Source organism: Bombus vosnesenskii, unplaced genomic scaffold (assembly GCF_011952255.1).
Source record: "Bombus vosnesenskii isolate JDL3184/JDL3185 unplaced genomic scaffold, Bvos_JDL3184-5_v1.1 scf7180000013272, whole genome shotgun sequence".
Classification (NCBI taxonomy): Eukaryota; Metazoa; Arthropoda; class Insecta; order Hymenoptera; family Apidae; genus Bombus; species Bombus vosnesenskii.
The window spans coordinates 2,715,821-2,740,337 of NW_022882930.1; the positions used below are offsets into that span (position 1 = coordinate 2,715,821).

Consider the following 24,517-nt stretch of genomic DNA (forward strand, 5'->3'; position numbering starts at 1 on the left):
TTCATACAAATTTACTTTTTGTAACCAATTAATACCTTACAGAGTCTCAACTGAAAATAAATTAAGACAATATACAAATATATCAGAAAATAACATAAATGTGACGAATTATACATAATTACATAAAAATACCAAACTATACATAATTATATACCAAAACAAAATTTTTACATTACCTAAAATTTGAAGTAATAATCGTACAGTTGGAATTTTTATCAAATATAATTCTGCAAAGGAAATTTTATTTTTCATTTACAGAAAATATGTCAATACTATTATTATTGTTACATAAATTTATTGTATGCAATATTGAACTGAAAATATCAATGATCTATTTTTACAATATGATTGTATTCCTGTTACTAATATAACAATAAATTCTTTTTTTATGTTAGCCAATTTTCGATCTCATGTTGAAAAAATAAATTATTGTAAATTCTGCACCAAAAATATATAGGAAAATATTATTAAGTTGATTATTTTTTTATATATTAAAAAAATGCATTGTTTTAGTCGGAAATAAACCATAATTTTATTCAAACTAATATTTACTAAATAATGCTAAACATTCTTTAAAGTATTATATTATTCAATTTTTAACGTGGTTAACCAATTGTTTGGTTGAAAGAAAATATTTTTATTTGTACAAAATATTCAAACAGATTAATAACATTTAGGCCATATAGCATTAACATTTTATTTACTACATAGATATTATAAATTATACAAAATTATATATGTATCCATATATTTCATATTTCGTATAATCCCTATCTATTCCTTCATCATACGATACAGATCACGCTATTATTATTGCATCTAAATTTACTTCTAATACATTACTATAATTCATTAATGCTTACTCCTTTCGTTTTGTTTAAAATTTAATGTCATTGAATTTAGCAATTAACAACGTGTAATATTATTTGACAATGTTTTTAAAATAAAGTTCTATAAAATTCAAATTCTATTGTGTGTTAAATAAACAATTTGCATAAAATATACTATACATATGTGAGCAAATATAAACCACGGAAAATGATCTCTAATATAAATCTATAAGATTAAGATTATATATGTACAATAAACGGATGTACAGGAAAACTCATTTATAGAAGTATTCATACAAATATCACAGTTTACTAACTTTGAGAGAAATCATAACAGTTTAAATTCTCCGAATAATTAATTGGTAATATACTTGATATTAATTGTAATATATATGTGAAAACCGATTCAAAGAAATTCTTGGCTTCAAATAAATTTTTTCAATAAAGAGGTGAATACTATCATTTAAGTAATATTGAAGATTGTTATATATTCGATAAATTTACATGAAAAAATTTTTCTCACTAAAATAAAATTTTCATACACAGTTAAAACTTACATTTTTTCTTAAAAAATAAAAAAGTTACTTTCACTAGCATATGCTGATTGAGTCTTACAAAATTTATATTGATATAATACGAATATATCATAACATAAAACTAATGAATAAAAAAAGAAAATAGTTACAAATATTATTAAAAATACTTTAGTTACAAAAGTACTACTTATAGTAAACATATAGAACCTTTTTAAAGATTCAATAAGAATAAATATTTTTAACATGTAAGCTAATTTAAAATATAAAGTTCTATATGATATATAAAATTTCATAACATTAAACTTAAAAAAGAAAAATATCTATGAAAAATTAATAACGGGAATTTATTGTTATCTTATAAGGAATAAAGAGGGAACTGCATTTGTTATGTTTCTCTTTAATGACTTTTTTGCACCTTTTTTTACTAAAAAAGAATTTTTATTTACAAAGCAAAATAAATTGCCAGTAACACTAGCACACGCAATGGGAATACCGCTTTCCTATTGCTTGATTTAGTCTACCTGACATTCGATCATACAAAATAGGTAGAGAAATTTTTGTTTTTTGTTTTTTCTCATTAACGAAGCAAAAGTATCTTGAAGAATCAAAAAAACGATCCTTCGAAGATCTATAAGCCTCAGAAACGGCATTAGAGCCGCATAATATCGCCAGGTCTATTTTTTTTTCCTTCAATTGAAAGTAATACAAAATCTTTGACAAGAAACAAAACGCAGATCGTTTTATGTGGCAAGATTACGTATATTATAAATATATTTGACGGAAAATAAGCAAGGCGAGTTTTTTCTTCTCTTTTAAAAATTACCAATAAAATCAATCTGCAAGCAACAGTACTTTGTTCACACTTTCTTATTATTTTTCTTTTTCATGGAAACACATTTCTTGTATTTTTATTTTGTTTGGCTATGTAGGATAGTATGTTAATTCATGATGACGTTGAAGAACAGAAAACTCGAAATCAGTAAAATTTGAATGATATTTTACAAATTAAAAAGAAGATCTTTGTGATAATCTATGATCGATGGATCTTGTTTTATGAAAATTATTTCATTCTACGTTTTTCTAATCGTGATGACCGATAAATTATTGCATTCTACGATTACGACATATAATATTTTACTGACCTATAAAATTGTCCTACCCCATGCAGTATTGTTAATATTCGAATAATTATCCATTTGTACTCCATTTTTTCTCCGTCGAAATTTATATTTCAATTCGAGAAAAAAAGATCAATTATTAAACAACACAAGGCAATATTTGTACAAAATTTTTGTTACAAAGGAAAATATATTTCCTTATCGTGATATTAAATATTAACATGGAATATAGATAAATAAAATATCAATAAAGAAAAGAAAATAAACAATTCACAAATCAACAAACTTCCGATGGAGGGAAAAAATACAGTGCAAAGTCCAATTGTATGGTAATTTAGTTATACCATGCCCATTCAAACAATCTTGTCCCATCAGCGTATTTTCATTTTCCATTGAAACAATATAGTATTCAAAATGATGCTCACGATTTCCTATGCAGACAAGATCGCCGTTATTATTACCTTTTCGTTTAAATATAACTATATCTATTGACTGTCTGTGTAAATATGAATGTATATATGTTTCAATATAATTTATTTCCGCTATTTTGTTTTTAATTTTTTTTCTTTTTTTTATAAATCGGTGCTGTTACATTACAGATGTCTAGATACCAGTATCAATTTTAACGTTTCGCATTTATTCTCGTATTATTAATTTGAGCCAATAATTTTACAATATTAATCTTACTGTTCTCCTTTTCTTTGTTTGGCAAATAAAGGATAGTACGATTATTGCACATTGTTAACTGTTTCATAAAAATGTTTCACATATTTTTCATGAATATATCGATATCCGCATCTAGATAAATTCAAATTGTAAATCAAACAGCACAGACAAACCCTGATTACACGATAATATCGAATAATTCCTACCTAAAATCTTTGTGCGTACAACAACAAGTAATATCGTAGTACATATACTTTTTTTTACTTACGAGTTACAAATAGCAGTACTGTTATAGAAATTTCCAAGATCTTCGATCATTTGGTCAAGTTAATGAAAGTCATTTATTCACGTCTAAGAACATCCTATAATTGCTCGGTTCATATTTTCCATTAATTTTTTCTTTCTTTCTCTTATTTTTTTTTTCTTGTCATTTCACAACCTATGGAAGGTCGAGTCCTCTTTTCTTTTCGTCCATTTATTTAACTGCTAGTTTCAAATCACTACTTGGTTCGTCGAATGATTCTCTTTTTTTATGTTTGTACAATTCACAACTCGCCTTACAGTAAGATTACCGTCTTATTAGTTTTGTTTTAATAGTTTAGAATATTTGAAACTACGTTGTAACTCATTTCATACAAAGAATGTGTTACTCTCGCTGTATTTCAGGCTGCGTGGGAAACTAACGTTTTCTTGTTGCTTATAAATGTGTGATGCAATTACCAGAAATATTTATTAACCTTTTGAAGTATTGCTGATTTCCACTTTTTTTCTATATCTTTTTCTTTTTTCTACCTTTTTATTCATTTTATTCTGTTTAAATTTGAATCAATATATAAAAATACGCTTAATAGGCATGCTCATATAAAGTATCTTTTAATATCTTCCAAGAAATCTCGTTCGATTCTCTATTCTTAATTTGTCATTTAAAAACTTTATGATATGCCGAGAGATTACTTTCGTCGAAAAGTTTTGTTCCTTTTTGGGTCATCGTATTGGCTCGATTCATGCTTCAAAAGGTTAATAGAAACGTGCAGGTTACAAATTCAAAACCATGATTACATGCGTAACATTCTAGATTTATGGAATTCGAAATTCTTCGAATTCCCACATACGATTATTTAGTTACGGTATGTGAAATGGCGATTAAAAACCGGTATTAGCAATGTAGTGCCTTTATATGGCAATAGCACAAACCAAAAAACGTATTCAAAATATACTCCGGTTAATCGTAACGTTACGAAAAAATTAGACATAAATTCACACAGAAATTACTCTTGTAGATACAAAAACATAAATTTTAAATAATTCGTTATTTTTTAACTTATTTCATTCCTTCTTCTTTGTATTTTTTTATTGTCATAATAATTGCTTATTTGATTATTAAAATGTTAATCGATTAACAGAAACACGAGATTTGGTTCATGCTATTTAGTACGTCAATAGTAACTCTCAAGAACAAGATTTCACAAAAATCATACTATATATTTACATGGTGTTAACATTCGCAACGCCATATAATCCTTTACAGAATGATAATATAGAATTCTTGCAAATGTCGTGTGTTCGTGATCATTTGCGAGTAAATAACGTTTACCCCATATTTTTTATAAAAATCTAATATTTTACGATGTTGAAGCGCATCATTTTAAGACTTCGACGTGAAAAATAATTTTAAGTGATGAAATTCATACAACCGCGATCATACCATACATTTTTGTGTGGATTCTCTACAAAAAATTCTAACTTTTTCTGCTTTGAAAGCTAAGTAACCACGGTAAGTTAGGAATAAAAATCGATTAAACAACTATCCAATTCATAAAATTCTCGATCAAGAACGCCGTAGAAAAATATAAATTGGCGGTGTATTTATGGTAATTCGGATTTCATTGATGAACAAAACGATATACCAGGAAGACCCGCCATAGTAATAATTATTTAGCAGTATTATCGATGTAGAATCCAGTACGGTACATAAATATGAAATTTTATGTCTTTCGAAGCACAATTCTTTTTCTTTTCTTTTTGCTTTATCTTTTATTTAAAACAAAAGTGCTCAAACTTCAATTACCCAAATTATACGAATTTTGATCAATTTTTGGTAGATCATATTAATATTTAAAAATCATATCCAAAGTAACAATTTGAAGTCATATTTAAAAAGATGGTAACCGTGAATGTAATAAATTTATTTGTGTTAATAATAAAGTTTAAAGCATGTGACAGGACAGAATAAAAGGAAGAGAAATGTAAAAATTAATAAACAGTAATAGTGATTTTATGAAGTTTGAATACTTCTGATCTAAAATGTGATGTTTTATCAATCAAACGCAAATTTGACAAATTTATATAGATATGAGGTAAAATAAAACATTTATAAATTTACATACTCGCTTTTTTGCCGTCACTTTGCCGGTCAGAAAAAGCGTACTACATACTGGGTTCAATACCGATTGTTATGTAAAAAGAAGCTCACCAATGTCCAGCAGGTGATCGTAAATATTTCTTAGAAACGCTTGAGTAACAAAGTCGCAATAACGCGTTCTTAAATGACTTAGAAACAAACGTTTCAAAACGACGAATATAAAGTATTTATATAAAATCAACTTCCACTTATTCGAATCTCAAATACTTCACAGCGACGATCGCTCTGTTTGAGCAACTTCTTCGTCATATTTTTCACACTTGAAAACTCAATGTTCCACCAAAGACACCTAAGACTTCACTGAAGACATTTACACTTTTTAGTTTCACTAGTGGCAAATTCAAGAAATATATAATGTTCGAAGATTATATTTGCATCACAGTGATTTCTTTCTCGCTTTACTTACTTTAAAAAATCAGAAATACAAGTATAAAAAAAATACCATTGGCAGTCACTCATTCTGCTCTTTTATATTGAATTGAATTATGAATACTTATAACTGCGTCAAAATTATGTTCAATTCAATAGTCAATATAGTATTCAACTCTTTTAAAAACATCTTTTTTATATTTGAATTTTCTATCATGAGCTCCTCTCATTATAATGTATGTTAGTACTGTAATTGAGAAGATAAATTAAAGACATTAATTCTGGTATATTCTTGTTATCATGTATGTATTACCTAAGCAGTAGAGATTTATTTAATGTCTCAATAAACGGTAAAAAATGACAAATTGATGTAAATTATATTCATAAATATAAAACAAGAAAGAATTCTTTATTCCAACAAAAACTCAAACTGATGCATCTTTATGTGATCACTGTGACATGTATTATTTGATATTAGCACAAGGAACTAGGATTTAATCGTTAATCCTTTTATACTGCCACTATAATGTTTTGCATATTAAAATGGAATATTTATGCAAATTACTATCATTATAAAATGGAGTCATGCGAACATACAATTTAAGAATTATTTTTCCAACCTTTGGTAGATCACTATGCAAAATCACAAGAAATCCATGAATTACTTTTGTATATGCTTTCAACGATTAGGCTCTGTCACTTCATTAAACAAAGGTGTCAGTGAATCAACATCTTGTAATCCATCAAAATTACCAAGTGGGTCCAAATCATTTGTTTCTGTATCAGCTTCTCCAAGGAAATTGGCTTCAAGCAAATCCACAACATTCCTACATAAACTGCTAGAAGTAGACTCGTTAACAGTTTCATTGTGTAAGTTTAAAGAATTCAGAGTAGGACTTGAGAGCATCGGTTCGTTAGTATCCTGATACGTTTCTTGCGATTGAATTGTATGTAGTGGAGTCGAAGGATATGATCTAGATCCATTACTATCTTCTGTGTAAGATGGCGTATATGTTGATACTGGCACAGGTAATGGTGTATTAGGATAGGAGCGTGACTGTATTATTTTCTGTAATGCTCCACCTACTGGAATATCAAGTACATTTGATGGATCCAACATATCCTCTTCTGACAAGTTTAAATTTGAATTTGGTAAAGCATCCAACACTATTGAATTGTTTTCTATCAAGCCTTCTTCTGCAGGTTGTTCCGGTAAAATTTGCAAGCTTTGAGTTCCTTCTTCATCCAAAATGTTTAATATATTCGTTATGTTTTCAGGTGTAATTTCTTTGTCACCCATTAAGAAATTTTGGTCATCTGATATAAAATTCGGATCAACGTCATCAAGTAAATATGTTGAAGGTCCTTCTGGTTGACCCATTGATCCAAAATCATTGAACTCACTAGGTACTGGCGTAGGCGCTATGGAACTGCTTGTAGATGGATTAAAACTCTGGCTTTGAAAGGATGATAAGCAATGTTGCGTTGAAATAGGTGACATCAATGCAGGATTAACCATTCTATGTAATGGAACTGATTGCGACCTATAAAGTTCACTGGTAAATTGTTTATTGTTATGAAACAATTCGCTAATTTCCTGATCAGGTTGACTTTTTTGATAAACGTTTTTAATTTCTTGTAAATTTTCCTGACTTGGATAATTAATGAGTAATTGTTTTTGCGGTGCTAAATCAGAAGATAAAAATGCAGCACACTGTGATCCTTGTCCTTCTCTTTTTGGTGTAACTGAAATTTGCGTTGTACTACTATCCACCTGCACTTCCGACGACTTGGTAGAAATCAACGGTAACTGTGGTGTAGATGACGCTTGTCTAACTAATTCCGGACCACTTGTGGGAACAACAAAAGTATCATTCTTGCTAGTATAAGGCATACTGCAAGATATTGAACGCGATAAGGATTTGTGAGTACGAGCTCTGGAACTACCTGCTTGTAAATTGCTTCTCGACCGTGGCACAGGTGTATTTCGTGGTGAAACGAATGGGCTAGCGTTTGCAGAATTAGATTTGGAAGCGCGACCATTAATAGGTGAATGTGGGCCAGGCGATATTGGCGTAAAATTAAATATTCGACGTCGTGTATTTGGGCTCTGTGGAACTGTATTAGTAATAACATTCGAGTCTTGAACATGTTCTACAACATTCGTTTCAAAACTGACTCTACGTCTGGTATTATTTTGGTTCGAATGGTTTAGTAAAGTTGGTAATATCAAATTGTGCTTTTGAGTGATTTCACGTTTTTCAACATTCTGCCTAATGATAGCAGCAGGTAATACATCAACAGGTGCATGTACAGTCCCTCCTTTCAAATTCTGTTGTAATATTAATCTTAGCTGTGAAACTTTATCAGATCTTGATATTTGTTCATCAATAGCAATGGTATTTGCTTCCACATCTGAACTTGATGAATTGCTTTGTTGAAAATACTGTAATAATTCCTCCTCTTGTTCTTGAGAGTTGTTACCTCCATTCAAATAATCATCTAAAGCATCCGAATCAATAGAGCCAAGTTTCTCGGTTTTACCTGCAAGATTTGAATTCTCTTGCAATAATAGAATCTGGTCTTTAGTTAAAACTGTAGATTCCTCTATTGCATTTGAACTAGACTCAAAAGTGTTGGGACAACCATTTACTTTAATGCAACTTTTGGAACATGTTGATGATTCATTATCACAGTTTTTGGTAGGCTGATTGTTAACAGCCTCGTTTGTTTTGCACTTGGTAGGCTTCAGATTACTAGCTAGTATCACCGAAATTTTCCCGGGACGTTGTATAGATGTAAGCTTAGGCAACAACACATTGGAATGCTCTACATTCTCTTGTATTTGCTGTTCTGTAAGTTTTGTCTGCTTCTCAGGACTTGTCTCTGATGGTTGATTCAATACAATTGGATTGGCACGCTTTCTGGAATTTTTGGGTTTGATATCTCGCTGTGTATTTACGCAGTTGGTCATTACTACACTAGGGTTGCTATTATTCTGTATGTCTTCAATCGATTGTACCACTATATTATCACAGTTGGATTCCAGGGAGATGTTACATGGCTGACTACTAGTAGCTTTAAAAACTTTCTTCTGCCGATTGGTTACTACAGCAGATGAACTCAATTTCGTTAATGCATTCTGCTGCCCACTCGATACATTTGTACCTTGAGATGACTGATTGGATTTAGTTTTCTTATTTCCCTTATTTGCCCCCGTTTTATTATCGACAGTCTTCTCTTTGTTCTGGTTCTGAAACATTTAAGAAACATTACATTTACTGTTAGTTACCTACATCTTGTTACTTACTAAGAAAATATTTTATACCTGTATAACAGTATCAAGATGACGGTGTTTTTGATCCCTTATATGTTCTCGCTGTTGTAGCTTTCGTTGCAACTGTAATTGTGCTTCTCTAAGCTTCCCAGATTTTCCACTAATAGGTGTTGCACGTATATCTGTATTTGTCTCTGAATATATAAAATAACTTATAATATACAATCAGAAAGAATGCTTCTGAAATATATGACAATCATCAAACCTTTATTTGTCGATGTATTCGAATTTCCTGAAGCACATAATATGCACACAGCAGATAGAGATCGAGTATCAACACACAGATTATCAACAAGATGACGTGCTAAGGCACTCAAAGTTGGAAATTTCAAACCAAGGAGGCTTTCTGCCCATTCTCTGATCAATGTAGATGCAGCTCCCAACATTTCTTCAGTAATATTTTCATCTACTTCCTCACCCTAAAAAATTTAAAATTTAATTATAATACAAAATATAGTGTGTGTTTCGTAAAATATAGAGAAAATATACATTATATACAGTTTTTAAAACAATTTTGTGTCTTACAGTCTGAGTGCCAGATATATTAGGCAATGTTGGAGGATCCAATTTAACTCTCTTGCGCATTCCAGCATAACAGTAACGTGAATTGCCTCGTGTGCCTAGCCTACGTGGTCGAACTCTTGGATATACTTGTTTCATAACTTTACCGAAATCAGCAGTTGATAAGGGTTTCATAGAATTTCGCATACAATACATACTGTAAATAAATTGAAAACAGAAATGTAAAATAACAAATAACAATAAGATACTCAAAGTTTAATTAATTAATAAAAAACTTTTAGGACAACTTTTAAAACATGTCATATTTAAACTACTTACTTATATTCATCATAAACTTCTTGTTTTGGTAAAGAAACATCTGGATCTTCTTCTAAATGTGTTTTAATCCACATGATAGTTTGATGAATTTCATAACGATTTCCTAATGGATTTAATGGTTGTCTCAAAGGATCAACAGTTCCTCCAGTATTAGTCAATGATAGTGGAAGTTTCAGGTACAACAATAATTTTTCTTCTATTTTCAGTTGTTCAATTTGTGAGAAGATTTCTTGAATACGTGTTTTTGATTCTTCACTGTATATAAAAATCAATAAAGTTGATTTGTATATAATTATATATAAAACACACTGTATATAAAATTTATCGAATGTACATTGTTTAAAATAATACTTGAATGAAAACATATTTAAAACCGTGGTAATATAAAAGCAAAATTTACATATTTATTCTCCATATATGTGTTTATAATTTACATGTAGTTCTGTTTTAAATACTTATACATAGAATATAATTTCTATAAAAGAATTATAGCATATAATCAATAATGTTTTTATGCGCATATGAAATATGTAATTTTTCTGTAAGTATTAACATAACATGGTAAAATAAATTTAGTAAAGTATAGCTTAAAATAGAATTTGTTTAGTTAGCTTGTAAATTTAAATAAAGAATTATTTTATTTCTATTTCCTCCGAAAATTATATAAATACATCTTTCCTTTTTTTATTATTAGCGAATTACATATATATTTGTCTTATTATAGAATCTTCAATTTCATTTGCATATGAGAGCATAAATTTAAATTAAGTTGAAAATATATTTCAGACACACAATTAATATTAAGTTGTTTCAATACTTTCTCAAAAATGTATCGGCTTATGAGTATTTTAGATTATAGATTTCAAACAGAATAACAATGTTTCTCCTTTATTCCTAATTGCTTGATTTATATAAAGATTATTACTATAAATGGTACTTTTATTTCAAAAGTAAAGCAAAGACATTAAATACTTATCCTAATTTATTTTACAGTATTCATTATTCCATAAAGATAAAAATATATATATTTATACAAAATTTTTATTCAAATACCTTCTCTTCATCTGAAATAGAAATATGTAACAGTGTGATTCTACTTAAACATATACCTCTTATTTAAAACTTTAGGCAATAGTTGAAACTCTGCTTTTATTTATAAATTCAGTTGAAATCTTTGTGCTTATTATACATTGCATTAAAAAAAGATGTTTGAAATAACTTTAATATTACAGTAATTATTATTATAAATAAAGAGAAATAAAAGAAACATTGTTTTTATTTAGCATAAACATTGAAGAAAGTATGTGTTAACAAAATGTATTAAGTAACTTCAATTTCACAATTGCAAACTAAATAAATCATTAAAGAAGAATAAAGAGAAATATAAAAAGAAGCATATAAACAATTAAATTTTTTAATGCAAAATTTCTTTTGGATATTATCACCTAATTTTCTTCAACTTATAATAGAAACATTCAAATAATTGAACAAATCGCAATTTTGGCCAAAAATTCTACAAATTCATTAATGTAAAAGGAAAAAAACATGATACATTGAGAATAAAAAGAAAGAAAAGCCTAGAGGCAGGAGAAGAGAAAATGAGAGAAAAGAACGGGAAGGAGCGAGAGCGAGTAAGCAAGCAAGGGAGGGAGAGAAAGAAAGAAAAAGAGAGACAGAGAGAGTGAGTGAATGAGTGAGAGATAGATAGAGAGAGAGAGAGAGAGAGAGAGAACAATTGAATTAACCTGATGCTATCTTCGATCATGAGCCGAATTTTGTCGTACTTGGTGGTTGTGCCATGATTTGCCAGAGCCGTGAACTTGGCCGCGATGATATCCTGAAGTAGGTCGTCGTCGTGGAAGCCGTTTGAAAATCTGCCGGCAGCCGGTCGCTGACTCGACTGTAGTTGCTTGTTAGTATCATTAATGCCGGCGTTGATGCTACCGTCACCATTCTCAAGGGAAACGTCAGTTCGTTCCTTCTTAATTCGCCTGCCGTCGAACGCGCTTTCGTCGGCATTAAGCTCGATTCTTGCGGGTGGTTTGCTGACGCAGGGCTTCGTTTGATCATGGTTATCAGTACTCATCGTACCCCGTCAGAGCGGAGGCGCTTCGATTATGTGTGGAAAAATTGATCACCTCCCGTAGGACGACGCGAGTACCCTACCATTTTGTCAGAGTCAGCTGGACTACTTGTTAGCATTGCACTCCCGGTGATTATACATGAGCGCCATTCGAGACCCTCCACTCGCGCGGACCCGACAAGTCGCCGAAGCGCATACAATATGAGAATAACCACCGATCCGTCATACCGATCTCACGAGCAACATTTTATCCATGCCTTTTGGCATAGTTCATTTTGGCGGAATGCTCTTATGCGCAACCCATGACCAACTTTAATATCAGGATTAGTGGACGGTCTACCAGGCACGGAAATCCGAGCACTTTGCGCGTTCTTCAATCGTCATAGATCTTGCGCTTTGTCTTGTGAGTATGTCGCTTCATGTCGCTTTCTCCTACGTGTTAAGTCGTATTCTCATCGAACTTGCGTTTCCCTTAAAAAGATCACCAACTATTGGTAAATAGTTCTCGAAGTTCCATTGAATTTATATATTTTTATCGTATATTTGTATAAATATTGTATGTATTTTATTGTTAATGAGCTCATACAATTTTCAACTTCATAGATTCAACGGCAAAATGTCATTATATTTTTTCTCAACGATCGTTCGTTGCAATTCTACCTATTTTATTTCTTTAATATCAGGTTTCTTATTGGATGTTTATAATTGAATACGCTTAATTATTGGTTGATACGCTATGGTTTTGGAAATACTAGATACAATAATATGATTGGCTAGCGTTAATACTTTGTAATTAAAATTTAAAATATATCTGAATGAAATAAAAGTTTAAGTATATGAAGTAAGTAATTTTATATTCATGAAAAACAAGTTTTTTTCAAATAGTAATAGTTATAAGTTTATATCTTAACAATTTTATATTGGTAGTAATTCTTAATAAATAGATTTTGCCTGCCTAGTTATTTGTACATAATCAAGGCATCAAAACAAGTAGAAGAAAAATCCTACCATCGTACCTAATGCCGAGAATGAATATCTAAAAGTTATATGTACGTTATAAGAGCTAATAGGTAAGATTATCGTAATATAAAATTATTTAGTTGATTTTTTACTTTAGACTGTTACATATTTAATATTATATATAACTATTAGCTTGTAATTACAATTATATACTATCACGATTTGTAATCTATTATCAGTTACAAAATGAATTTTGTCTTCTGTAAATTTTCGATGTAATCATTATTAATTAATATCATTATATAATTACCATTTAATTAAATAATCTACTATAAATACTAATTATTGGTGATTATTACATTAACATTCATCGTATTAAAAAATCACGTGTTATGAATTATTTTCAAATTTAGAAATTAAAAAATTTGTAAATATTGTTTTAAAAAAGATATAACATTATCTACACACCGGATATCTAATTTTGGTGAGTGATATTGTATAAAATGATATTTTTTTTTAAGATCTTTCACTATATGTTATTCAAATGGCATAAGGTAATAGTGATTAACCTTTTACAGATTGAAGTGCTACAGAATCATGTTGAAGATGTTGAGTTTGCCACAAAATTCTTATTTACGTCAATTTGGATTGAAACACTATTTGAAATATCGCAATTTCCATTCAAAAAGAAATGTAGCATTTAGTGCTACAAAATACGATAGAAATGTAACAGAAAGTGATGTTAATAAATTCAAAAATGGACAAATTATTCATGGTTTTATAGTAGATGAAATTGCAAAAATAGATGAAGTATATCTAACTGCAGTGAGATTAACTCATTTGGGAACAGGGGCACAGTATTTACATTTAGCCAGAGATGACAGTAATAATGTATTTTCAGTTGGATTTCGTACAACTCCAAAAGATTCTACGGGTTTACCTCATATCCTAGAACATACTACTCTCTGTGGTAGTGAAAGATATCCATGTAGAGACCCATTTTTTAAAATGTTACGGAGATCGTTGGCTACATTTATGAATGCTATGACAGGACCTGATTATACCATATATCCATTTTCTACACAAAATTTGAAAGATTATCGAAATTTACAGTCAGTGTATTTGGATTCTGTATTTAAACCAAATTTAAGAGAACTTGATTTTAAACAGGAAGGATGGAGATTAGAACATGCAGATGTTAATGACAAAAATTCCCCTATTATTTTTAAAGGCGTAGTTTTTAATGAGATGAAAGGTGTCTTCAATGAAAATCAAACAATATTAGCTGAAAAATTACTAAATCTTATTTTACCTAATCATACATATGCAGTAATTTCTGGTGGAGATCCTCTTGTTATTCCTACTTTAAGATATGTTGATCTACTCAATTTCCATCAAATTTATTATCATCCTTCTAACTCTCGATTCTATTCCTATGGCAATTTTCCTTTAGAAGATCATTTAAAATTTATCAATGATCGATACCTCTTTCTAATGGATAAGATAGATACATCTATGTCCAAAGTTCCTTCAGAAAAACGGTGGAACAATCCAAAGAAAGAACATATTACATGTAGGCCAGATCCAATGGCACCAGATCCTAGTCGACAAGGTAGCATAGCTATTGGTTATTTGTGCAATGATATCACTGATATACAAAAGAATTTTGAAATAAACATTTTATCTCAACTATTATTAAGAGGTCCAAATTCAGCATTTTTTAAGGCCTTAGTAGAATCAAAACTGGGAACTGCTTTTGGCCCAATGACAGGTTTTGATTCCCATTGTAAAGATACCATGTTTGTTGTCAGTTTGCTTGGTGTTAAACCAGAAGATTTTGAAAAAGTAGATAAGACTTTTAATGAAACTGTACAGAAAGTTGTTGAAGAAGGTTTTATGGAAGATCATGTTGAGGCTGTCCTACATAGTATTGAGCTTCAACTAAAACATCAAACTTCCAATTTTGGATTGCAATTACTTTTTAACTTAACACCATTATGGAATCACAATGGCGATCTTATACAATCAATGAGAATCAATAAAGCAATTAGGAAATTTAGAGAAGGAATAAAGAACAATCCTAAATATCTTCAAGAATTAGTGAAAGCATATCTAATGGATAATAATCATAGATTGACATTAACAATGCTGCCATATGAGAAATATGATCATGAAAAAGAAGCTGCTGAACATGAATTGTTAGAATCTAAATTAAAACAACTTTCCAAGGAAGAATTAGATCAAATTTATATAGATGGAAAAATTCTTCTTGAAGAACAAAAGAAAGAAGAAGATGTGAATGTCCTTCCTACTTTAGAAATAAAAGATATAAAAGCAGATGTAGAACGATATAAATTGGAGGATATGAAGGTAGTTGGTGTTCCTTTACAAGTTGCTACTGAACCAACAAATGGTGTTTGCTATTATCGAGGAATTCTTGGTACACAAGATTTAGCACAGGAATTAAAACCATTGTTGCCACTTTTCAATAATATTATTTCAAAAATGGGTACAAAAAATTATGATTATAGAAATTTTGATCAAATGATACGATTGAAGACTGGAGGTTTAAATTTTATGAATCACATTGTAGAACATAAAAATAGCTTATTGCAATATGAAGAAGGAGTATTAATAGAATCTTATTGTCTAGATCGTAATGTAAATGATATGTGGAAATTATGGTTAGAATTGTTTAATAATGTCCAATTATCTGATATTGAGAGATTTACAACATTAGTTAAAATTAATGCTGCAGATTTGATTAACGGTATTGCGGATTTAGGGCACACTTATGTAATGAGTAGTGCAGCCAGTTTGGTCTCACCAGTCACTAAATTCAAGGAAACTCTATCAGGATTACAATATGTCTCAAACATGAAAAAAATAACACAAATGTCAGATTTGAACCCTGTTTTAAGTCAAATGCAAGAAATATCTGATTATATCTTAAATAAACAACATCTGAGATCAGCAATAAATTTATGTACAAATAACAAAGACATGATATTAGAAAGTATCAGTGAATTTTATAGTTCATTGAAAGGTACACCACAAAACACATATACTTTTACACATGGCCAAAATATTGAAATGGAAGATAGCGCTATCCATTATGTATTACCATATGCTGTAAATTATACAGCTAAAGCAATTCTTACTGTACCATATACAAATCCTGACTTCGCATCATTACGAGTACTTTCTAAATTGATCACATCACTTTACTTACATCCAGAAATTCGTGAAAAAGGTGGAGCTTATGGAGGTGGTGCTATATTGTTATCAGATGGAATATTCGCATTTTATTCTTATAGAGATCCTAATTCTACTCGTACTTTAGACTTATTTGACAAAGCTTATGAATTCTTATTGAAGTATCCATTATCCCAAAGTGATATTGATGAAGCAAAATTAGGAATATTTCAACATCTTGATGCGCCAGTTTCCCCAAGTAATCGTGGAATGATTAAATTTAGATACAACGTAACGGATGATGATATTCAAGAACAAAGAGAAAGATTGAAAGCTGTAACTAAAGACCAACTTATGCACGTTGGTACTAAATATTTACAACCTGATCAGAAACATATTAGAGTAGGACGTGCGTTGATTGGACCAGTTAATCACGATTTATTAAATAGGCATTCAGAAAATTGGAAGGTTCAAAATCAAGAAGAAGAAATTCGAGCAAGAGCAGTCGAATGAATATTTTGTGTTAAAATAAATATTATTAATTATATCAATCTACTAATTATATTAATTATGAATATTATTATCATATGTAAGCTATTTATTAAAATGAGCATCATTTATATAGAACACATACACTTATATAGAACAATTTATGTAGTTACCATGAAATGTATTGCAATTCGTTGTAAAATGTTTATATAATAAATGTTATAAAAATTACTATAATATATATGTATGCATGTATATACAATGTAGATACAATTATAAAATATAATTGTAGTTACAGGGTAATAGTAAAGCTTAAAATATATATAAATTTATATATATATATATTCCTTCACATATATTTTTTATATATAGATGGCATGTGTAAATAAGTGTATTGCAAATATGTATTTTTTGGATGCATTGAACTTATTTCATGACATACAGTGGCTTTATAATACTCCAGTTACTGATTTGTTAACTGAAGGAGTACTTGATTTTTTTCCAAAAGAATGGCTGCATGCTTTGCAAATTTTAAAAAATGAAGAACTTAATGATTTTGTTGTAAAAAAAATGACAAAGGTTGGTAAATAATTAACAGTAAAATATAAAATATACAAATATGTTGATATAATATCACAAATACATTATTTAATTTTTTAGCCAGAATGGTCAAAAACCTTAATAGCTTTTGTTGAAAAGTGTAGATATATTGATCAATTACCAACTATAAACACTGTATTATCAACAACATTACCAAAGGACTTCCAAATAGGTCTTACTAGCAAAAAACAACATGAAATAATGCAATTGGCACATCTGGTACATATGCAATGTGCACCTCTAAATATTAAAGTTATTATTGATCTTGGTGCAGGTTTGGTAAGAAATCCATATTTATGTAATGCTATTCAGGAAAAATGAAATTTGTATTTCTTTTCTAAAAAATGTTTATACCATGCTTTCATTCTAGGGATATATTTGCCAATTATTATATCATTTATATGGATATAAAGTTCTAGGATTAGAAAAAAGTCAAGTAAACATAGATAATGCTCAAAAGAGACAACTAAAAAGGTTTCCTGATTCATTAATGCATGTTAAATATAATTGTTGTGATTTAAAATGCAATTCTGTTGAGACAATAGAAACTATTTTAAGTAATGAGTTTCAAGAAAAGTCAAATGTTTGTTTGATTGGTTTACATGCTTGTGGAGATCTTAGCATATATGCATCAAAAATATTTCGTGATATGACAGCAGCACGTGTTTTTATTATAGTTCCTTGTTGTTATCATAAGCTTTCAATATCAAAAAGAATAAAAATAAATGTATCAACTGAAAAACAATATTTTAACAATTTCCCTTTATCTAATTGTCTTAAAACTATAATTAATAATACTGATTTTGACATTGGTTCCTTCTTGAGGCAGCCCTTTTTACGACTAGCATGCCAAGAACCAGCAGACAGATGGAATAATATGTCTATTGAAACACACAATGAACATTCCTTTTATGTTCTTGCAAGGGCTGTCCTTCAATTATATGCATCTAAAAGTATGTGTCAATTTTTTATTTCAAATACTATTTACTTAACATTAATGTAAAATATAAAATGCTTTAGATGGATTTTTCCTTAAGAAACGTAAACAAAAAGGAACAAGAAAATCTCAATGTTGCGACTTCAAAACTTATGTTAGAGATTCACTAACTAGATACATTTTACAACCACAGGAAGAAGAAGCATTAAAAGAACAAGGTGATATTCTATTAATTTGTCACATTCTAAAAACTTTCTGTTGTTTTTATGACTCTTTTGGTATATTATATGTTACAAAAATACATTTTCACAAAACTATAATGAATGATTAAGAGGTTATTTTGGTTTTTAGATGTACAACTTAATCTTGATATGCACGAAAAAAACATCATAGAGCTATGGGAAAATCACTGTGATAAATTAAAGATTGTAGAAACATATACTGGTTTACAACTGATGTTGCAAGCATCAGCAGAATCATTTGTTTTACAAGATCGATTATGTTGGATGGAAGAACAAGGTTTAGAAGCAAAAATTATTCCTGTAATGAATAAATACTTATCCCCACGAGCATATGCAATTATATCACAAAAGAAATAATAAATTTTATAAATTAGCAGTTTTATAAATCATATTTTGCTATATAATTATAAACTGATCTACAAGTATTATATCTAACTATATCAAATATTTTATCTACATTTTTCTACGACAATAAGTAATTATTTGACTGGTTATGTATTAGAAGATAATAAATTATAGTAGAAATAACTTCTAATTTGAAAAATATACTAAGATTAATATGTTAAATAATAAATTATATTTTATCTGTATGGATGAATTTGTGATGCTGCTTTAATATTAGTTTTGATTGCACTTGGAGCTTTACTCATTTGTCCCACTACAAACACATAAAATATATTGGTTAATATTGTGAATATAAACATTAATGTTATAATTAATCAAATTAGAGTGGATTTGCTTACTAGATGGATTTCCTAAAGATCCTTGTCCTGGAGCTTGTTGTTGATTTCCAGGCCTACCTACCATCATCCCACTTGGCACAGAATTTACACCAGATTGAACCATTTGCACAGAATCAGACTAGAAGGTAAAAGTGCAAAATATAAGACAAAATTATTCCGGATATAATTTTACTCGTTGTAACTATTTTTTGGAACATTCACTTAAGATCACTGATCACTTTATATGAGATTTGTGTCATAGCTAAAGTATTAAAAATATTAACTTAAAAGAAATTTACCTTTAAACCTTTACCCATACCCACAGCTGCTACAAGAGCATGAGTGTCTGCAGTACTACTTGTCTGGGCTTGAGTTGCTCTAGATCCAGCTTCACTTTCCCATTCCTCACGCGCCTTATTTGCTACATCCCATATATTATTAATGACTTTTGTGTACTGACCCATATGTTTCTGAAAATTATAAAGTGCATACATATTTTATAAGAAAAATAACATTTAATGTTCCACTCGCTAAATGGACCTACTATGAAATTTATAGTATTTTTAAACCATTAGAGGAAAATTAACTTTTGTATATCAAAATTAAAATGTTTATTAATATCAAGTTGTATTAATATCAACTTAAATAAATATGCAATCTACTACAAATTTACAATAATATTTTTTAAACATAAAAGTTAAGATTTCCTCTAATAGTTTAATATTAATAAAAAAGCATGTGTTGCTGCAATGTAAATAAATTATAAAATAATTTGAAATTTAAAATTGTACTGAAAAATATGATAATTTAAAGTGCTATTATAGGTAACTAAATACAAAACATGTTAAAATATATAAAGGATATTTTTGTCTTCAAAATTTGAAAATTATTATATGTATAATTTGTAACTATTTTAATTTCAGTCCAAAGCGAATGGAACTAATAAAAGCTGAAAGCTAGCTGATAGTAGCTTACATTGCAGTCCTAGTTGATGTTTAGTTAGCAGATTAAAAGAGAAATAGAACATCTTATATTATCTTTAGACTTATACAATAAGACAATAGAGAGATATAATTTTATCTCTGTCTTAAAGTACTTTCAAGATTTAAACTCATTAAATCTTCTAATTATTAACAGGAAGTGAAATTTATATAAATATTCATAGTTAATTTTTAAAAAGATGTAATATATAAATAAGAAATGGTTTTTCTTACATGTGATGCTTCAAAATTTACATTTGCAGCTTTTGTTTCAAGCTGCATCATTTTTTGTTCTGCTTGAGGTTCCACTTTAGTTCGTAGATAATCTGGTACTAAATCATGAGCAAATGTGGGAATTCTACCTTCGGTTAAACGAAGCAATTCTTCATCTTTCTCTGGACTTAATCTTAATGGTAAAACTGTTAAGTTCCTTAAATTTGGTGCTTTATCATGTCCAAGAATTTTTGAGAGACTGGTCAACTATAAAAACAGCTTGTTTTAAATTAAATCATTTAAATTAAGCAAAATTGGTTTTATTTAAAAGTTTCAACTACATTAACTTACATGTCCTGAAATAAGTGCAAAATTGTCCAGAAAATTTGGCCAATTCAATGTTTCATATTCGTGTTCCAATTTAAATATCATTGCAGCAATTGCAGTCTTTAAATCATTTACTCTCATAATAATAGCCTCCAAAGCGGAATCCAGTTGCTTTTCTTCTCTTTGCATTTTCAATCTTGTTAAAATATAAATAAAGACATATTGTAATATTTTTACATGCATTGTTATTCATTATTATTAAAGTAGCACAAGTAATTGTGTATAAACAATATTATATTCATATTTATTTTATTAAAGATAGCATACTTACTATTAGATGTACAATAATCCAACAAAATTCGTAATTGTTTATTGTGGTATTCTTTTATTAATATTAGTCTTACATTATTACAGCATAAACATTCGTACGCATCTTGTACATGATCGTTCTTGTACCTCTGATCATGATGGATATTAATCATGAACATAGTAATACACGAAATCTAAATCGCCACTTTAGGCTTGATGGTGGTGGGAGGGGGGGGGGGACACTTCCCGGAGGGAAGAACATGGTCACGTGGTATTTTGCGGTCACATCGGTGATTGGCTTTAGCATAATTGCGCAAAATTTCAAAATGAGATCTCTGATTTGTTTACAATTATAGATGTACGATAAAATATTCTCCATAAAACGGAGGCACGAAGTGTTTTATTTATATATCGGCATACTGAAATGTTAATAGTGTCATATAAATGTTATCGTACATTATTGAGACGTTAGAATTAATTGGCTAAAAGTTAAAATCTACAGATATGAATCTACAGATATATTGTTTTCCTTTAGTATCTACTTTTGCAACTACCATATCCATGGGCAACTACGCAATAGATTCAGTATGTTTTTCAGTATTATTATGACACAGAGGAAATAAACCCGTCAACCTGTTACGGCAATTACACTGATTTACTTTTATTTGATGAAAATAAAATTACGCTTGCACGATCACAACCAATCACCAATGCGGCCTCAAAGTACCACATGACCATAATTTCTGTTTTTCGGGAACGACTTCACTTCTCTTAGTTACTGTTCCGACGTTCTGAACATTGTCCTGAATCTCAATATTCCTATGTCGATGGTTATGGTGGAGTGTGTAAATAAAGTCTATTAGACTACTTAATAATTTTCTAAATGAATTAATCAAAATATATTATAGTAAATAATAGTAATATACAAATTTGAGAGAAAGATTTGATGTTGTACTTCTATTTGAAGTATTTTCATTATTTTTAAGTAAATAATTTTAAATAAATAATATATATATAAAGTAAGATATATATACATATAAAGCAAGAGATTTCGATGATTTTTGATATGTGTAGAAATCAATGTTTAGAAGAACTTTTTCCTATACATATAACAATGGACGACCTATTATAAGCAGTATTTACTGTAGTGGTATCGACTGTTTTCTGCGAATAACTCAGAAGCTGAAATCGACCATCGGTTAAATGTATAAAAAAATGTTGTTCAAAATGTTGAGTTTTGCAACGTATAGAAAAATCATCGAGATTGGAGGGGAGGTAACTTCTCTGAAGTTTCAACAAAATAAGTTCCCTTTGCTTTTTGACAAATTTTACTTTTAATGACTGATAAGGAATTATACAAATTTGTAGGCGCATAAAAAATCAAAATTACTAATACAAAGTAAATACAAATAAGCAGTAAGAGTAACTCATATGAAAAGTTACAGAAAAGAAGATTTTTTAAATTCAATCACAAGCATAAAAATTGCTTTAAAAAACAGTATTATAATCTTATATACATAAGAGTAAAAATTTTTTATTTAGTATTTATTAAGATCAAGATACTTGGTAAATAACTTTTCACATTATCCTAAGGATATTACTGTGGCATGTTTCTAAGTTTAAACATAATTATCTTTGTTATTTCATTTTTATATTTTTTAAATATACTATAATTAAAGCATTATTTATTTTTGACTGCAATAAATTTATTTGTAGAAAATATTAAATCTTTAATTAATATAAATCTTAAATATTAAATCTTTCATTACAACATTTTTATCATTTTGGTGAATTATTGAATAATCAATTTTGAGTGTCACTGTCAGGATTTGCTACTTGTCTTTTAAGCATTATAAAAACCAATGGTGCAACTACTTTCCAGCCAAGTTTTTTAAACATATTTTCAGATGTTGTATTTCCTTTAACAATAAATAGTACTGTAGAAATCCCTTGTTCTGCAAACTTCTTTGAAAGCATATTTACTACTATTTTTGCATAACCTTTTCCTCTATGTTCCTCTACAGTTTGTACTATTGATAATCCATGCCAATCATTTTGCATGCACCAAGAAACTAAAGAATCATCTTCTTTTAAATATAGTCCTATTCCACCATTCATTTCTACCAGTGTACTTAAGTATTTTAGAGATAACTGTGGGTTTTCCACATCTCTGTGTGGCCATACAGAATGTATTAATGGAATGTTTGATTTATCCAGAGGTTTTATATAACATTCATTTGGTATCCTAAAGAAAAGCAAATAAATTATTGTATATTGGTATTATAGTGGTATACTGATAATATAATAGCAAATATGAATACCAAGTCTTTGTTTTTATACACTCTTCAGCAGGCTTAAAATAATAGTTAAATGACAACACTAGATTTGTTTCTACATTTCTCAAATGTTTCAGATTCTCTAGTGCAGTCAGTACACTAGATATAAAACATTCATGAACTGTAACAAAGTTTACTTGTTGATTATAATCTATGACTTTGGTTTCTGTTAACACTTTATTTATAATATCACTGTTTGGATGCAGTGTAAATATTAGTACATTATATTCTGAAAACTATATATATAACTATATATATATATAAGAAATAATATTTCTTATAATTTCTTTTTACATTTATATATTCACATTTATATAAAATACTTACATTGCTTATCCCAAGGAAAGTTCCTTGTTCATCATCTCCATATGGGCAATACATTTGAATAGATATATTTGGATTCCTTTTTTTCCATACAATAGCATTTTCAATCCAGTAATAATACTATAAATAGAAAATTTTATTATGATTTACTGTGATTTATCTATAAGATTTATATTAACAACATTAGGATATGTATTGATTATAAATTGTTTAAACTGAAACTTACATATGCAAAATGTGGCCAGTTATGCTCTACTTTTTTTTTAATAAGAGACCATTTTTCAAATGGTAAAGGTTGTAAAATATCTACAGTAGAATTTTTTGACATTGTATAATTGAAATTTCTAACCGTAAAATGAGAATGTATAATTGCATATAGCTATATATTTTACTACTGTTTTTCAGTGTTACTACCTTGATCTCAACTATCTGAAATGTTGTCCTAGAGTAAATAAAAGAAATGAAATTGATAATAGTTGATAATTATAGAACTATGTAATATACGATATTAGAACATTAAAAGATATATAATAAATAATAATATATATATATATATATGTACATATATCAATTATCATTCTGTATTCTATAACTTTATATCAAAATTTTAAAATCGTAATAAATCATAAAAGTATATTACTATATTTCTGTATAAAAGAGAAAGAAAGTATTTCATACACTT

The 24,517-nt window shown here is 28.8% G+C and overlaps 5 protein-coding genes across 8 annotated transcripts; 2 read left to right on the plus strand and 3 right to left on the minus strand.

The window, feature by feature from the left end:
* Window positions 1–1,782: 1,782 nt before the first annotated feature.
* On the minus strand, window positions 1,783–12,615 carry LOC117231359 (DNA-binding protein RFX7). Of its 2 annotated transcripts, XR_004492954.1 has the most exons (7): window positions 11,864–12,615; window positions 10,119–10,373; window positions 9,804–9,996; window positions 9,484–9,697; window positions 9,270–9,412; window positions 3,419–9,194; window positions 1,783–2,915 (listed from the first exon to the last, which is right to left on the minus strand). XR_004492954.1 is itself a non-coding variant. In XM_033489742.1 (6 exons), exons 1-6 carry the CDS (start codon window positions 12,202–12,204, stop codon window positions 6,621–6,623), a joined length of 3,720 nt encoding a protein of 1,239 aa, XP_033345633.1. In that variant the 5' UTR covers window positions 12,205–12,615; the 3' UTR covers window positions 1,783–6,620. The 2 variants fall into 2 exon arrangements, 1 of the variants encoding a protein (XP_033345633.1); XM_033489742.1 differs by having other exon boundaries at window positions 1,783–9,194.
* Window positions 12,616–13,165: 550 nt separating this feature from the next.
* Window positions 13,166–17,084, plus strand: LOC117231361 (presequence protease, mitochondrial). Of its 2 annotated transcripts, none has more exons than XM_033489743.1 (2): window positions 13,166–13,271; window positions 13,740–17,084. In XM_033489743.1, the coding sequence occupies exons 1-2, from the start codon at window positions 13,249–13,251 to the stop codon at window positions 16,867–16,869; spliced, it is 3,153 nt and encodes a 1,050-aa protein (XP_033345634.1). In that variant the 5' UTR covers window positions 13,166–13,248; the 3' UTR covers window positions 16,870–17,084. The 2 variants fall into 2 exon arrangements, with proteins under 2 accessions (XP_033345634.1, XP_033345635.1); XM_033489744.1 differs by lacking the exon at window positions 13,166–13,271 and adding an exon at window positions 13,610–13,645.
* A 206-nt stretch (window positions 17,085–17,290) lies between these two features.
* On the plus strand, window positions 17,291–19,010 carry LOC117231363 (methyltransferase-like protein 25). Its single transcript, XM_033489750.1, has 5 exons — window positions 17,291–17,424; window positions 17,510–17,724; window positions 17,816–18,398; window positions 18,466–18,600; window positions 18,734–19,010. The coding sequence occupies exons 2-5, from the start codon at window positions 17,647–17,649 to the stop codon at window positions 18,979–18,981; spliced, it is 1,044 nt and encodes a 347-aa protein (XP_033345641.1). The 5' UTR covers window positions 17,291–17,424; window positions 17,510–17,646; the 3' UTR covers window positions 18,982–19,010.
* On the minus strand, window positions 18,982–21,402 carry LOC117231365 (mediator of RNA polymerase II transcription subunit 8). Of its 2 annotated transcripts, XM_033489752.1 has the most exons (7): window positions 21,198–21,402; window positions 20,891–21,062; window positions 20,561–20,806; window positions 20,322–20,330; window positions 19,646–19,816; window positions 19,368–19,485; window positions 18,982–19,282 (listed from the first exon to the last, which is right to left on the minus strand). In XM_033489752.1, exons 2-7 carry the CDS (start codon window positions 21,053–21,055, stop codon window positions 19,206–19,208), a joined length of 786 nt encoding a protein of 261 aa, XP_033345643.1. In that variant the 5' UTR covers window positions 21,056–21,062; window positions 21,198–21,402; the 3' UTR covers window positions 18,982–19,205. The 2 variants fall into 2 exon arrangements, with proteins under 2 accessions (XP_033345643.1, XP_033345644.1); XM_033489753.1 differs by lacking the exon at window positions 20,322–20,330 and having other exon boundaries at window positions 21,198–21,401.
* A 1,529-nt stretch (window positions 21,403–22,931) lies between these two features.
* LOC117231364 lies at window positions 22,932–24,343 on the minus strand. The gene is made up of 4 exons (XM_033489751.1): window positions 24,062–24,343; window positions 23,839–23,955; window positions 23,497–23,747; window positions 22,932–23,420 (listed from the first exon to the last, which is right to left on the minus strand). The coding sequence occupies exons 1-4, from the start codon at window positions 24,161–24,163 to the stop codon at window positions 22,979–22,981; spliced, it is 912 nt and encodes a 303-aa protein (XP_033345642.1). The 5' UTR covers window positions 24,164–24,343; the 3' UTR covers window positions 22,932–22,978.
* Window positions 24,344–24,517: the final 174 nt, after the last annotated feature.

What these genes read in the sequence shown, in the direction of transcription:
- LOC117231359 (XM_033489742.1), bottom strand. Translation starts at nt 12,204, where the DNA reads ATGAGTACTGATAACCATGATCAAACGAAGCCCTGCGTCAGCAAACCA. An exon ending in ATATATCTGGCACTCAGACT is followed by an intron (nt 9,698 to 9,803) that starts GTAAGACACAAA and finishes TAAATTTTTTAG; the next exon opens with GGTGAGGAAGTAGATGAAAA. An exon ending in GAATACATCGACAAATAAAG is followed by an intron (nt 9,413 to 9,483) that starts GTTTGATGATTG and finishes TTATATATTCAG; the next exon opens with AGACAAATACAGATATACGT.
- LOC117231361 (XM_033489743.1), top strand. Translation starts at nt 13,249, where the DNA reads ATGTACGTTATAAGAGCTAATAG. An exon ending in TACGTTATAAGAGCTAATAG is followed by an intron (nt 13,272 to 13,739) that starts GTAAGATTATCG and finishes AACCTTTTACAG; the next exon opens with ATTGAAGTGCTACAGAATCA.
- LOC117231363 (XM_033489750.1), top strand. Translation starts at nt 17,647, where the DNA reads ATGCAATTGGCACATCTGGTACATATGCAATGTGCACCTCTAAATATT. An exon ending in TCAATTATATGCATCTAAAA is followed by an intron (nt 18,399 to 18,465) that starts GTATGTGTCAAT and finishes AAAATGCTTTAG; the next exon opens with ATGGATTTTTCCTTAAGAAA. An exon ending in AGAAGCATTAAAAGAACAAG is followed by an intron (nt 18,601 to 18,733) that starts GTGATATTCTAT and finishes TTTGGTTTTTAG; the next exon opens with ATGTACAACTTAATCTTGAT.
- LOC117231365 (XM_033489752.1), bottom strand. Translation starts at nt 21,055, where the DNA reads ATGCAAAGAGAAGAAAAGCAACTGGATTCCGCTTTGGAGGCTATTATT. An exon ending in GTATGGGTAAAGGTTTAAAG is followed by an intron (nt 19,486 to 19,645) that starts GTAAATTTCTTT and finishes TTTACCTTCTAG; the next exon opens with TCTGATTCTGTGCAAATGGT. An exon ending in ATCTTTAGGAAATCCATCTA is followed by an intron (nt 19,283 to 19,367) that starts GTAAGCAAATCC and finishes ATGTGTTTGTAG; the next exon opens with TGGGACAAATGAGTAAAGCT.
- LOC117231364 (XM_033489751.1), bottom strand. Translation starts at nt 24,163, where the DNA reads ATGTCAAAAAATTCTACTGTAGATATTTTACAACCTTTACCATTTGAA. An exon ending in CTTTCCTTGGGATAAGCAAT is followed by an intron (nt 23,748 to 23,838) that starts GTAAGTATTTTA and finishes TTATATATATAG; the next exon opens with TTTTCAGAATATAATGTACT. An exon ending in TGTATAAAAACAAAGACTTG is followed by an intron (nt 23,421 to 23,496) that starts GTATTCATATTT and finishes GCTTTTCTTTAG; the next exon opens with GATACCAAATGAATGTTATA.